At 43.9% G+C, this 13,052-nt stretch overlaps 1 protein-coding gene across 1 annotated transcript; it reads right to left on the bottom strand.

Annotated features, from left to right (window-relative positions):
• Positions 1 to 3,313: 3,313 nt before the first annotated feature.
• Positions 3,314 to 11,294, bottom strand: LOC142291818 (izumo sperm-egg fusion protein 1-like). The gene is made up of 12 exons (XM_075336652.1): positions 10,963 to 11,294; positions 10,776 to 10,850; positions 10,543 to 10,623; positions 10,274 to 10,294; positions 10,039 to 10,053; positions 9,862 to 9,945; positions 7,673 to 7,720; positions 6,538 to 6,612; positions 5,622 to 5,722; positions 5,269 to 5,440; positions 3,943 to 4,105; positions 3,314 to 3,832 (listed from the first exon to the last, which is right to left on the bottom strand). Exons 1-12 carry the CDS (start codon positions 11,201 to 11,203, stop codon positions 3,772 to 3,774), a joined length of 1,137 nt encoding a protein of 378 aa, XP_075192767.1. The 5' UTR covers positions 11,204 to 11,294; the 3' UTR covers positions 3,314 to 3,771.
• Between the last annotated feature and the right edge of the window lie 1,758 nt (positions 11,295 to 13,052).

The following is a 13,052-nucleotide window of genomic DNA, read 5'->3' as shown; positions in this document are numbered from 1 at the left end:
CCACAAGGGTATACACCTCTCCCCCACAAGGGTATACAGCTCTCCCCCTCCCCCACAAGGGTATACAGCTCTTTTCCTCCTCCTCCACAAGGGTATACAGCTCTCCCCCTCCCCCACAAGGGTATACAGCTCTCCCCCTCCCCCACAAGGGTATACAGCTCTTTTCCTCCTCCTCCACAAGGGTATACAGCTCTCCCCCTCCCCCACAAGGGTATACAGCTCTCCCCCTCCCCCACAAGGGTATACAGCTCTCCCTCTTCCCCACAAGGGTATACAGCTCTCCCCACTACAAGGGTATACAGCTCTCCCTCCCACAATGGTATACAGCCCTCCCTCCCCTGCAAAGGTATACAGCTCTCCAATGTCTCCTTAATCCTTATACAGTTCCCTCCCCCAGGTGTACAGCCCTCAGTGTCTGCGTACAGCTCCCCTCCTGCGTATACAGCTACCCCCGATCTATATATAGCTAGCTGGAGTCATGGGGGGTTAATCACCGTGGCGCTGCAGAGTTGAATATTGGCAGGTGCACGGCAGGCTGCAGGTGCACGATGCTCGGGAACCACAGGAGAGGAGGCGTGACAGGACAGGAGGAGGCGGTGTATGCTAGTTCTTGGCGTCTAGTAATATTTATCCTCTAGTCGGCACATGGCGTTAATAAAATGGTGGCCACTGCCCACAGTGCTAGGGGCCCCCTTAGAAGATCTTGTGGTGGGGACCCCGGGGCTGGAGCCCCGCCTGCCCCGCCTATAATCCGGCACTGGTCAGCAGTCGGGTACCGCAGGGATCTGTGCTAGGACCAATTCTTTTTAATCTCTTTATTAATGACCTTGTGGATGGGATTGATAGTAACATTTCAGTCTTTGTTCACCACACCAAACTATGTAGGATACTAAAAACTGACCTTGATAGTACAATATTTCAAAATTATCTGGATAAGATGTCAGAATGGGCAGACACTTAGCAAATGAGATTTAATGCTGATATATGTAAAGTTATATAACAAAATTTCAGGGAAACAGATGGAATAGAAGAAAATATTCTCAGGCCACTCCAAAATTGCATATTAATTAAAGATAAAAGGGGGAGTACTAAAGGGCCATACATGTTATATAAATAGAAATGGAGACTCCTTGTGGTACAAAATAACAAGTTTATTTTATAATCAATCTAGACAAGGAGACAAGTGGTGAAAATACATAGTGCAGGAAAAAGAAAGAGTCCCAGAAAAAGGTTCCCAGACCATGGGCCCCTGCCATAATAAATACAAATGAATAGGTCCGCAGCATTCCCATAATATTATGGAGAATAATTCCAATATAAATAGGTAATAGACTGCCGCTTACCCTTCAAAAAAGTGAAGAACTGCTTAGGCAAATGCCACGGCAGAGTTCCAGTATAGGGGAAGGAAGCCCCAACGCGTTTCGCTACGTTAGCTTCTTCGGGGGGCAGTGTAATCCTATAGCTATGTATACATTAAATGGAAGTAAACTCGGGACTACAGAACAGAAGGACTTGTGGATTCTGGTTACAAATAAGCTGAGTAGCAGTGCATGTGACGCCCTGGCCAGCCAGGTAGTCACAGATAGGGCCCCGCATTACACCTGTCCCTCATAGGTAACATTCAGCCAAACATTAAAAACCCTAGTCACACCCCCAGAGCTTGATGGACACACCAGGGGGCGGAACCAGGCGGTTGGAAGACGCCTACTGAGGAGTTCAGAAAGCCTGGGGCGGGAAAAGTAACAGTTCAGTCAGTTGCATTTCAGAGTTCAAGTTGGAGAGGTGTGTGGGCTGGAGCTGTGTGCAGCTCCAGCGGAGGAGAAAACCCAATTTGACAGGTGCCAGGGTAGGAGCCCTGGTACCTCTGGCTAGGAGGCATACGGAGGCCTCTGTCTGCAGGAGCCGGGAAGACGGCTCGGTGGAACCGTGGTGGACCGGGACAGGGTAGTGGCCCGCCGATACCGACCCGGGGAACCGACTCGGAAACTGGAGCACAAAGGGGTACTCAGACCCTGAAGCTAGGTCCAGAAGCTACTGGGGGATAGCTAATTAACTGATTGTGGCCAGGACTTGAGGTCCTGTCCCACCCAAAGTCCCAACTGAAGACAACAGCCCAATGAGGGGGATAAGCAGCCACCGCCACGGCTCAGAAATCCCACGGGCCAGCGTCTGCGGGCAAAGGGCTCCTTAGGCGACCACAAGCCGGGAGCGGACTCCTGAAGTTGCAAGCACAGGTAGTCCAACATCCAACTCAGGTGCGGGAGAAAGACAGAGACCACCAGCCGGGTGGGGGACCAGACTGTGGCCGGCTGCGGGCACCGACCACCATCACCTTGGTTTACCAGCGACTCATGTGTTTACTAATAGTGAGTACAACAGCACCCTCTGGCCGCCCATCTCACTGCACCGCCAAACACCCCCAATGGGTCCCGAGGCCACCATCCCTACCCACGGAGGGGTTAACAATTTGCTGCCAAACATCTCCCCCGGGTGCCCCATAACTGCAGCGGTGGTGTACACCTTCGCCACATCCCGTGGGTGGCGTCACAGACTTAACGCGGCTACGGCCATACATCTACGTCACCAAACCACAAACCCCTTTTAGTTGAAGTGACCGCGAGACCCCCGGGTCCGGAGACCCTCGAGCCACCCACAGAAGGTCTGGATCCGAGCGGCTCGGCTGCCGCGAGCGGGGTGGTACATACGCAATGTCAAGAGGAAACAAAATTTTAGGGTGTATAAAAAGAGATTATATCCCGTGATCCCAACATATTATTACACCTCTATAAATTACTTGTAAGGCCACATTTTTGGGCTCCACATTTTAAAAAGGACATTCATAATTTAGAGTCAGTTCAAAGGCGGACATCTAGATTATAGAAAGGAATGGAAGCTGTCCCATATGATGAGAGGTTAAAAAGCTGGATTTGTTTAGCTTAGAAACAAAGATGTCTCAGAGGAGATCTCATTTATATGTATAAATACATGTGTAGGTCAATATAAAGGACTGGCACATGACTTATTCCTTCCAAAGTAATACTAAGGATCAGGGGGGCATTCACTGTGAGTGGAAGAAAGCCGATTCCGGCAGCTAAATCACAAAGGGTTCTTTACAGTTTGGGCATTCCACAATCTGACTACTCTATCACAAAAGGTAGTAATAGCAGATACAATAAGAGCTTTTAAAAAATGTTGATGATTTCCTCAGTACACAAAACATTGTCAGTTAGAAATGATTTATTGACAAAATAATGTTCTATAATAATATTTATTCAGCGCTATTAATTCCACAGCGCTAACAATTCAAGGTCCCTATCAGTATGTCTTAGAGTGTGGGAGGAAACCGGAGAACCCGGAGGAAACCCACGCAAACACGGGGAGAACATACAAACTCCTTGCAGATGTTGTCCTTGGTGGGATTTGAACTCAGAACCCCAGTGCTGCAAGACTGCAGTGCTAACCACTGAGCCACCGTGCCGCCCAAATGTATAATTGATGGAGGAAGGTTGAACTAGATGGACCTAGGTCTTTTTTCAACCCATGTAACTATATAATAGGGTACGGTTCCACTTGCGCATAGCTTCCGATGCGAGAGCTAATGACCCTCTGCTGCGAGCATCAGCCGAGGGTCATGGGACAGATGGACACAGTCCCATGGTTTTGCACTAGAGTAAGATCAATCCGATGTTTTATCGGTTTGCACTCGTCCGTGCAGAACGCAAGTGGAACCGTACCCATAGGATGGTGCTTGATTGTTCTTCATATTTCATACTATACTGGTTCTAGAGTCTTGTTCTTCATTTTCTTGAACCGGTATACACAAATACAAATGCTGGAAAAAAACCCCAGTATGTATGTTATTTTATATCTGTTATTTACATGAAACTCTAAAAACCTCATCATAATTATAATTATTACTTGTATACTATGAACGGTACATACCATATTCCAGCAATCAATAGGATGGTGATGCCGCCGGCCACCAATATTATTTTGAAGGATTGTGTCTGAATAAATGGTAGCTCCGGCGTAGTGATGTCAAGCTCATTAGGAAGAGTAGGACGAGGCTTGTATCTTCCTGTCGTCCTTGCAGGTCCTTTGACAACTAAGTTAACAAAAATCTTTATTAGTTTATTTCATCTAAAGAATGGTAACTTATAGAACATTAACCCCTTCCCAATACAGGATGTGATTGTACATCCTACTAATTAACGGTCTCCATGTATGTAGCAAGTTCAGGAGCTGAGCCTGCACCGTACGCAGGAGATGTATGTATCAGTGTCAGCTATAGTGAGTTTTGCTCTCTGCTACTTAACAATTTAAATGCTACTGTAAATCTCAGTCCCTCTGCGACATAATCACAGACTATGGGTTGTCAGTTATTTCAGCCTTGGGCGTTGGTATGTCCACAATGGCTGCCATCTCAGTCCTCCTGCACACCCCAGCCTTCAGCTGAGCTTCACAGGTGAACGTCATTTTTTCTACACTTCAATAGAGTACTATCACAGCATATAGAACAAGCAATGAAGTCTCAATAACCCCTATTGCCAATGTGAAACTGAAAGAAAAAAAATAACATATGGTATTGCCACATCTGTAAAAGTCTGATCTATCAAATTATACAAATAATCCATAGAGTACATGCCATAAGGAAAAAAAATCTGAATGCATGTCAAAAATTGTACTCCAATCCCGGATTAAGATTTCTGGCATAGGGAGTGTCACAGCTCATCATGGATTAGACAAGCTGTGGCGTCACACTCCTGTCCCGCTCAGCTCTGCCCATTTTGGTAAAGCTTGAGACACTGGCATGAATACGCCAAAAGGCACACAATTTTGGTGCAACTCTGATGTGTACCAAAATTTTGTGACTTTTCAAACCTTTTTTTACACATTTTTGGTGTAAAAGCTTTTATGAATTGGGCCTAGATCTTTAATCCGTATAATAATCATCTACAGAGTTTTCTGAATCCCATGTATCTAAATATTAAGACTCAGCAGTGTCAGTGATAATATATCTTCTGAGTCCAGCATCACAAACTTCGACTTCTATTATAATAAAATGTGGTGTATACAGCAGACGCCAGATTCCCCTATTTTGCCTCCATGCGTTTCAGATATCAAGCATCCTTAGTCATGAAGTCGGAGTTTGTAAAGCTGGACTCAGAATTTTCTTCCATTATCATTAGTCCCGGATGAGTGGATCCGAGCTCCAAACGAGAAAACTAGCATGAGCTGGACGTCTTCTTTACTATAATATAGCCTCACCTTTCACATGATAGATGATCTTACTGACCGGCACGTCAGACTGCAGAATGGTAGAACACATGTACATGCCTTCATCTTTCTTCTGGACGCCCTTCATCTCTATATAGGGCTCCTCAATCACTTTAGATTCGAGTTCAATGAATGGAGAAAAGGGAAACACGCTGGAGAAAAGCTGAAAAGATACAAGTCATAATGTTACAATGATTTATTATCAGGATTATTTCTATTATTGTCATTATCATTGGGGAACTAATCCCCGAATTTATGGTTGTATGTACAATGATAGAAGTTATTTTCATAATCTAATCTCTGATTTTTACCCATATACTTTAGGTAATCTGTCTTGTACTTACCCTAACAAAGTTGTTTTTATAGGGTTGCTCCAGCAGGGAATGCCATGGAAAGCTACAATCCAGGATTAGATCTTCATCCTCTGCAACTTCTATATTCCTTTCTACATTAAAAAAAAATAACAGAAAACTTTAGAGAAGTAATTGTGTAGCTATTCTGTATCTGCATTCACAGGGTGACTGTACTTTCAAGTCATTTTTCACAGTAAATTGTCCGTGGCACTTGAGGAATAACGCTCTATCTGGCCATTATGACTTGTGTCCTGCATGTTACACTGATCTTCCCCTCTACAGGCTGTTTTATAATTTGCAATCCCCTCTGAGCTGGTGTGAGGAGACTGGGTGCTGTGATCTCTCCTATACACAGCACACAGAGAACGAGGGATGGATTCCTGCCCTCCATTTTTTATTGATCATACAGAAAGCAGCAGAGGCATGTAGGAAATTATACTGCAATACTGAACTGTGTAGATGTGACTTAAGCTCCGATGTGAGGTAAAAGACCTGACAGCTCAGTATAATGGTTGTGTCTCCCTCTGCCTGATTTCTCTCCGTGCCCTCAAAGAATCAAGTGTGTCTCACGTGTTGTGGGCCTCTGTGTGCTTCGCTACAAATCTTTCTCTAGTCAGTGACTGGAGTAAGAATTGTGGTGTTAAGTATGCTACAGCATATGATTAATTAGATGATTAGGCATCACCACACCCCACCCTGCCCAGACACTCACTCAGTCTGCCCATTTTGAAGGAACTGACCAAAACTGGCATAAAAATATGAAAACCCTAAAAATTGTTGCACATCCTGAAGTGCTGCAAACATTTTGTGACTTCAAAGTATTTTACACCAGATTTCTCACATTACCACTATAATTAATCAGGTCCTATAGCTAAAAGTAACTGGTCGTATTATAATGTCTCCTCACCTCCACAATCTATAGTCTCCGAAATGTGAATTTCCTGGTCTCTGCAGGGAGAGCACTTATGTCCGGTCTTCAAATCTGATAAAGAAATAATTAAATCTGAATTTAGCATTAAATAGACCCTTATATTCTGCTTATTATGGAACCTGCAGGATCCTCATTATTAGGAATCAAATTCATGTACATTGTAAGATTATCTGCCATGATCTCTGGCCTATTGGAAGTCTTCTGAAGCTGTAATGTATAGTGAGCACTATGCGGCTTGTGTTTTACCGCACTGTGTGCACAATTATTAGACAAGTGAGTATTTTGACCATATCATCATTTTTATGACAATTACCAACTCCAAGCTGTATAAACTTCAATGCTTATTCTATTAAGCCTATCATTTGTGTAATGACGGACGCTGTGATCTAAGGATACAACACCCTTTATCAAGGTGTGCAGAATTATTAAGCAGCTTGTTTCCCTCAGGGAAAAGGGCCAAAAAGGAGATTCAACTGAGTCTGAAAAGTCAGCCATTGATAAAAGTCTTACAGAGGGGGGTGCAGCAATCCTGAAATAGCTAAGAATGAAATCAGTCCCTCCCTGCACAGTGTCTGGAGCGCTGAGGTAGGGGCTGCCCAAAAAGTGTCCATAGATTAAGAAACCGACAGACTCCATGGGTAGAAGACTTATGACGGCTATTGAAGAAAGGATGCTATATTGGTCACTGATATTTTATTAATGGCAGAAATATATTATTGTACAAATGAAAATAAACAATTAAGATGGGAACATTTAGATTTTTCATTGTTACATAATTTTACATTCTAATATATGCCAATAATTATGTACACATATATTCTCCTAAAAAAAGAAAAACCTCACTTTTACTTTCCTAAATATTCAGATTTCAGGTTTATTAACCTCTTGAATTGACCAACAGGCACTGTAGATGTTCAATAATAAAAGGAATCACCAAAAGAACAAATTCCCTAATAATTGTGCACAAAGTGTAAAGCCCGGACTGCGGCTCGGCTGTACAGATCACATTGTGGCCAAGGGGCTGAGTCACATCCAAATCTGAGGGCTGCGATTCAGATAAAACTTATCTCTATATAGTAATGTATATATAGGAATATAGGATAATACTTACCAGTACATTTCTTGTCCATGCACACACAGCTGCATCTATCAAAGTACTCTGTGAAGAAAGGAGAAATCATACAATAAACCCCATCACCCAGTCACAGGAATCCTGTCATTTCTGTAGAATGAGAACCTTATTCTAATATTGAAAACCTCTCCTGAAATATTGTATTTATAGATATGAAATGAACGATAATGGGGGCCATATATCAGAGTATTCTCTCCATCCTGCTACTGTATCTAATCAGCTCTCCAGATAATATTTATTAGTAACACTAATCAGTTCAGGCGCTAATTATATTATGTTACAGAATATAAATGTATCTCTTTCTGTATTATAGTGCTAGTGGTAAAGACCCCAAACAGTGACACCCACAATGTGTGCCCAACATACACAGAATCCTATTTATATGCAAGTAACCAGTCAGCGATCACAATTTTCTCCTGGCAGATTACTTTACAAATATTTTACAAATATAATTTACATAAAGGACATTTGTCCCCGATTCACCACGACCAGCGATGTTCTTGTGGCGCCCTAGCCTAGCCAGGTCGTCACAGATAATAATAATAATAATAATAATTTTATTCATTTATATAGCGCTATTAATTCCATAGCACTTTACATACATTGGCAACACTGTCCCCATTGGGGCTCACAATCTAGAGTCCCTATCTGTATGTCTTTGGAATGTGGGAGGAAACCGGAGTACCCGGAGGAAACCCACGCAAACACGGGGAGAACATACAAACTCCTTGCAGATGGTGTCCTTGGTGGGATTTGAACCCAGGACCCCAGCGCTGCAAGACTGCAGTGCTAGCCACTGAGCCACCGTGCCGCCCATAGAGGGGCGGCCCACAGATAAAACAAACACCCCACCCCCATTAGACAGGGACACCACCCAAACACAAAACCCTTGTTGCCTCCCTCCAGGGTCTGATGTCCACACCAGGTGGGGCGGAGCCAAGCGGTTGGCCCCACCCACCGAGGAGTTCACAGGCCTGGAGGTGGGAAAATTGACAGTTGAGTGTTGAGCAGTGAAGAGTGAGGAGTGAACACTTGGGTGCCTGGGTTTGTGGCCCAGACACTGACAGCAAGGTTGGCAGATGGTGGTGGCCATCTGCAGGAGTGGTGAAGCAACGCGGAACCGTAGGACCGGGGTCGGGCGACGGCCCGCCGGTACCGACCGGGGAGCAAAGTGAAGCCAGCACACACAGGCAGGGCCATCGGACCCCGACCAGGTTTGGAGCCCCGACAATAGTCAGATCCGGATGTGACTGAAACCCCAGGGGTTTCCTAACAACAAAAGTCCCGATTGAAGGCAACCGCCCACATCATGAGGGTATACAGCTACCGCCTAAGGCTAGAGACCCAAGGGCCAGCGCCTGCGGGCAAACGGCCTCCTCCGGTACCCATACACCGGGGAGCGGACTACCGTTGGGGATCCATAGTAGTCAAACGGGAACATCAAGGTGCAGGGAAAGACAGCCGCCATCACCTGTCCGGGGAGAGACACTGCAGCCGGCTGCGGGACCCATCCATCCAGCCGTTTGGTTTACCGAGGACTTTGTACATTTCTTACTGAGTGAGTACACTCGTGCCATCCGGCACCGCGCCGTGCTGTCCCTGCAGCCCTGCACCTCACCAACCCTGCCTCCCCGTCACACCACCGGGCCCCGGGACCACCGACCCCTACCCACGGAGGGGGAAAACAACATCCCAGCTGCTGACTACCATCACTCCCGGGATCCCCGTCCCCAGCAGTGGTGGTGCCCATCTGCACCACGACCTGTGGGTGGTGTCACGGACTAAATCCCCCAAACCAACCACCCCTTTCACTCATGGGCGAGGTGCGCCGCTCTAAATGAATTAGGAACATCTGACAAGTGTCGTGCACCTTTATGCTCCTTGCCACAAATATTAATTCAGTCATGACTGCAGTAATATATATCTGGCCTAAGAAACATCAATTAGACAAGCTGTGGCATCACGCGCCCTCATCCCATCCTAGCTTTACTCATTTTGGAGGAACTGGTGGGAAAACACCAAAAGTCGCAAAAGTTTTGCACAACTACAAGTTGCTGAAAGATTTTGCTTCTTTTCAACTTAATTTCACCAAGAATTCTGGTAAAATTACTATGAATAATCAGGGCCTATATATTTTCTCTTCCTAAAAAATAAATCTAATAAAGTACCTTGATTTACCGGTAGGCCCCCGGCACAGATGATCTTTTTATCCAGGCAGGTATCACAGTGGACATAGGTTTGCACCATTAAACCTGGGGAAATGCACATAGAGTATTAAAACCTTGTAATAATAGACAATAAGAAAATCAATCAAGAGGCTGAAATCAAGTATAAAATGTACTTACCACAGCTATTAGCACCTGAAAAAATGAGAAATAACAAATTAGTGAAGCTTTTGGTTGTCAGACTCATGCAGTAACAGTAATGTACAGAACTGGCCGCCATTACAGAAATATGATGTAGGGTAGGAAATAAGAGTGATGGTATGACTGGTGTCTGTGCGGAAACCTATAGTTTGTGTCTCTACTCGTATTTCTACATGAGGCTGTGAAAGGTTTGTAGTATTGTATAAGAACTTACCTTGTTTATTTGGGCACCTCCCTTAAAAAGAGAATGAAGAAATGCAGAATTACAAATTAAACAACAATATGGCAGAGAAACACAGTATTTAATAGCTAGAAATAAAAATGACTACCTGACATTGCAGAAAAGTCAGGATACTAAGTAATTATATTCTATTACTTTCAATACATCAATATTGGGAGGTGAATGAATAAATGTAACATGGGAAAATGCTTCTATCTATTCCAGGCACAGCCTGGCTCCACAAGAAGAAATATTTCACTTACTGTTAGATTCCTGCACTATTTTCCGGACTGTCTCTTTAAGCCTTTGGAAATGAAGTTCAACAGTTTCCTTAAGTCGGACGGCTACAATATATAAGGAGAAAGAATAATGACAGATATTACAATCCCCTCATCTATTAGTGTTTGCTCCCACCTCAGCCCCTAAAAACATTAATATAAATTTTGCATTAGTAATAGAAACTACATTTTAATCTTCATGGAATCGTTGAATTTACCTGTAAAGTCCATTTCGTGAATCAAATCCACACATTTTTTATATTCTGATGCTATTTCTGAGATGGCATAATGATCTGGAATTAAATAAATACAATTATTACTGGTGTCATAACTATCTATCTATCTATCCATCAATTATTAAGAGTTAGGAAAATATAGTATATACAATAGAAATGAGAGACTTACCGAGCATCACAATTTCATCTTTAAGATATTTGATGATTTCTCGCTCAGCAGATTTGGCAAATTGCTTGATGGTCACGAAATCATTAATGTCTTCATTGATTTGGCTATTGATAAAAGTTTTGAACTGTTCCATAGCCTTTTTGCCTCTGGAATCGCATTCAATGCAGCAGAGAGATGGTCCAATGAATAACGATATTAGCAGCAATAAAAGCCACATTGTGGTCTGGATAGAACCAGACATTTTCTAAAAAAAAAAATAGTGAAATCACTAAAATCGCTTCCAGTAGCCACTAGTCGCTAAGGTCGCAAAGAAACAGAACTGTATCCTCAGAAGAAGAAAACAACACTGATAGAGTTTAGAGCCTCAGACACGGAGTTATTGGAATATGTCTTTATGACATCACAAAGTGAGAATGTTCATGATGTCATAAGAAATATGCAAATAATGCTCAGTGACACCTGAGCCATTAGAAAGCCAAGAGGAAAAATTATAATTATCATACATTACATAGGTAAATACCTTCCAGAAACACATGAGATTTCAGAAGGATTAAATAGCATGTTCACACCATTTCCATATTAGATATGTAGAAATCTTAAACCTTAAATATAAAGTATAGAACTACAATGGGCAGATCAGATCACTGGAAATACACTTTAGACTAAGGCGGGCTTTGCACGTTGCGACATCGCAAGCCGATGCTGCGATGTCGCACGCGATAGGCCCCGCCCCCGTCGCAGCAGCGATATCATTGTGATAGCTGCCGTAGCGAATGTTATCGCTACAGCAGCTTCACATGCACTCACCTATATGAAGCCTGTTTATATAGTATATATATGCATATGACTGTTGTCTATGTTTACCTGTGTATAACTTGTATAAGGTTTAGAGTTTAGTTACATTTGCGTATAAAATCTGCAAGTGCAATGCGAGAAAAAAATGGCATTGCACTCGCACCAATGTTAAACAATAGAGCAGAGCACATCTGCTAGTATTCACTCTACAAAATTTGGCATACGGGGCAAATCGCGGCATGCTAGGAGTGCTTGCATGGAGCACCAAAACAAGTAAATGGGGACAAGAAAAACACGTGACACACGGATAGCACATGGACAACACATGAAAAGCACATGGACATGCGTGCGTGATCTGCTTTTAACATGAAGTTTTACATTTTAGATTGATGAATAGGATAGATAGGATATAGATAGATAAAAAAGGAAGGAACATCACATCAAAAATAGAAAACTATGACAGGTGCAAAGCCCCTAACAAACCTTAAATCCTTTGGCAATAATTTAAGCAATTTAAGCAACAAAATGGAGGCAGCATAAATAGATAGATGTGAAACACATATATAATGTCCCACTGTCCCAAACCCATACATAATCAAAGCTTGCACCCTTTAGTGCTTTTCATGTGGTCCTAAAGGGGGTTTAGCCTCGTCTTTAGCCACAAATTCAATAATTTAAAAAAATGACATGGAGTCATTTTGGAAGCCAACTAAGGTAAAGCAGACAGCTGCAGTCTGCTGGTAATCCAAAACAGCGGTCACCCCACACTGTTGTTTAAAGGGGGGGTTCACCCATTTTTTTTATTTTCTGTAGGAGTTCTACTTACCTTTCTAAGCGTTTTCTCCATTGGCTTCTGTTTCCAGTTCTGGCACTGAGCGGCGCTATCCTGCACGCTCAGTGCCTGTCACATGACCCCCTGGAGCTGTGGCCGCCAGCATCCTCTGACGTCCCGGCATTTCCGGGCTCTCAAACTCGTCGGGTACGTCACAGGATGCTGGCACCACTCAGATTGAGTGACAGGGCTGTGGGCGGTGACTACCGCACATCACAGCCCAGCATCGAGGGGAGGAGCCGGAGGACATCAGTGTGGAGCCGGCAAAGCGTCCTGCAGATGGTGAGGCATGGGGCGCCAGTGTGGAATACGGGGGGGGGTTCTTCAGCTGAAACCCCCCCTGCACGTAAGTATCTGATCACACTCTCCACCCGCCCGCTCTGCTGCGATGTCAGGAGAGCGGCCGGTGTCGGGCAGTGTGATCATCTGCTCCTCCCAGCAGCACTGCAGGACGCAGCAAGAC

Source organism: Anomaloglossus baeobatrachus, chromosome 1, assembly GCF_048569485.1.
Source record: "Anomaloglossus baeobatrachus isolate aAnoBae1 chromosome 1, aAnoBae1.hap1, whole genome shotgun sequence".
NCBI lineage: Eukaryota > Metazoa > Chordata > Amphibia > Anura > Aromobatidae > Anomaloglossus > Anomaloglossus baeobatrachus.
The sequence above is the reverse complement of the archived record's forward strand: the minus strand, read 5'-3'. Positions and strand labels throughout refer to the sequence as shown.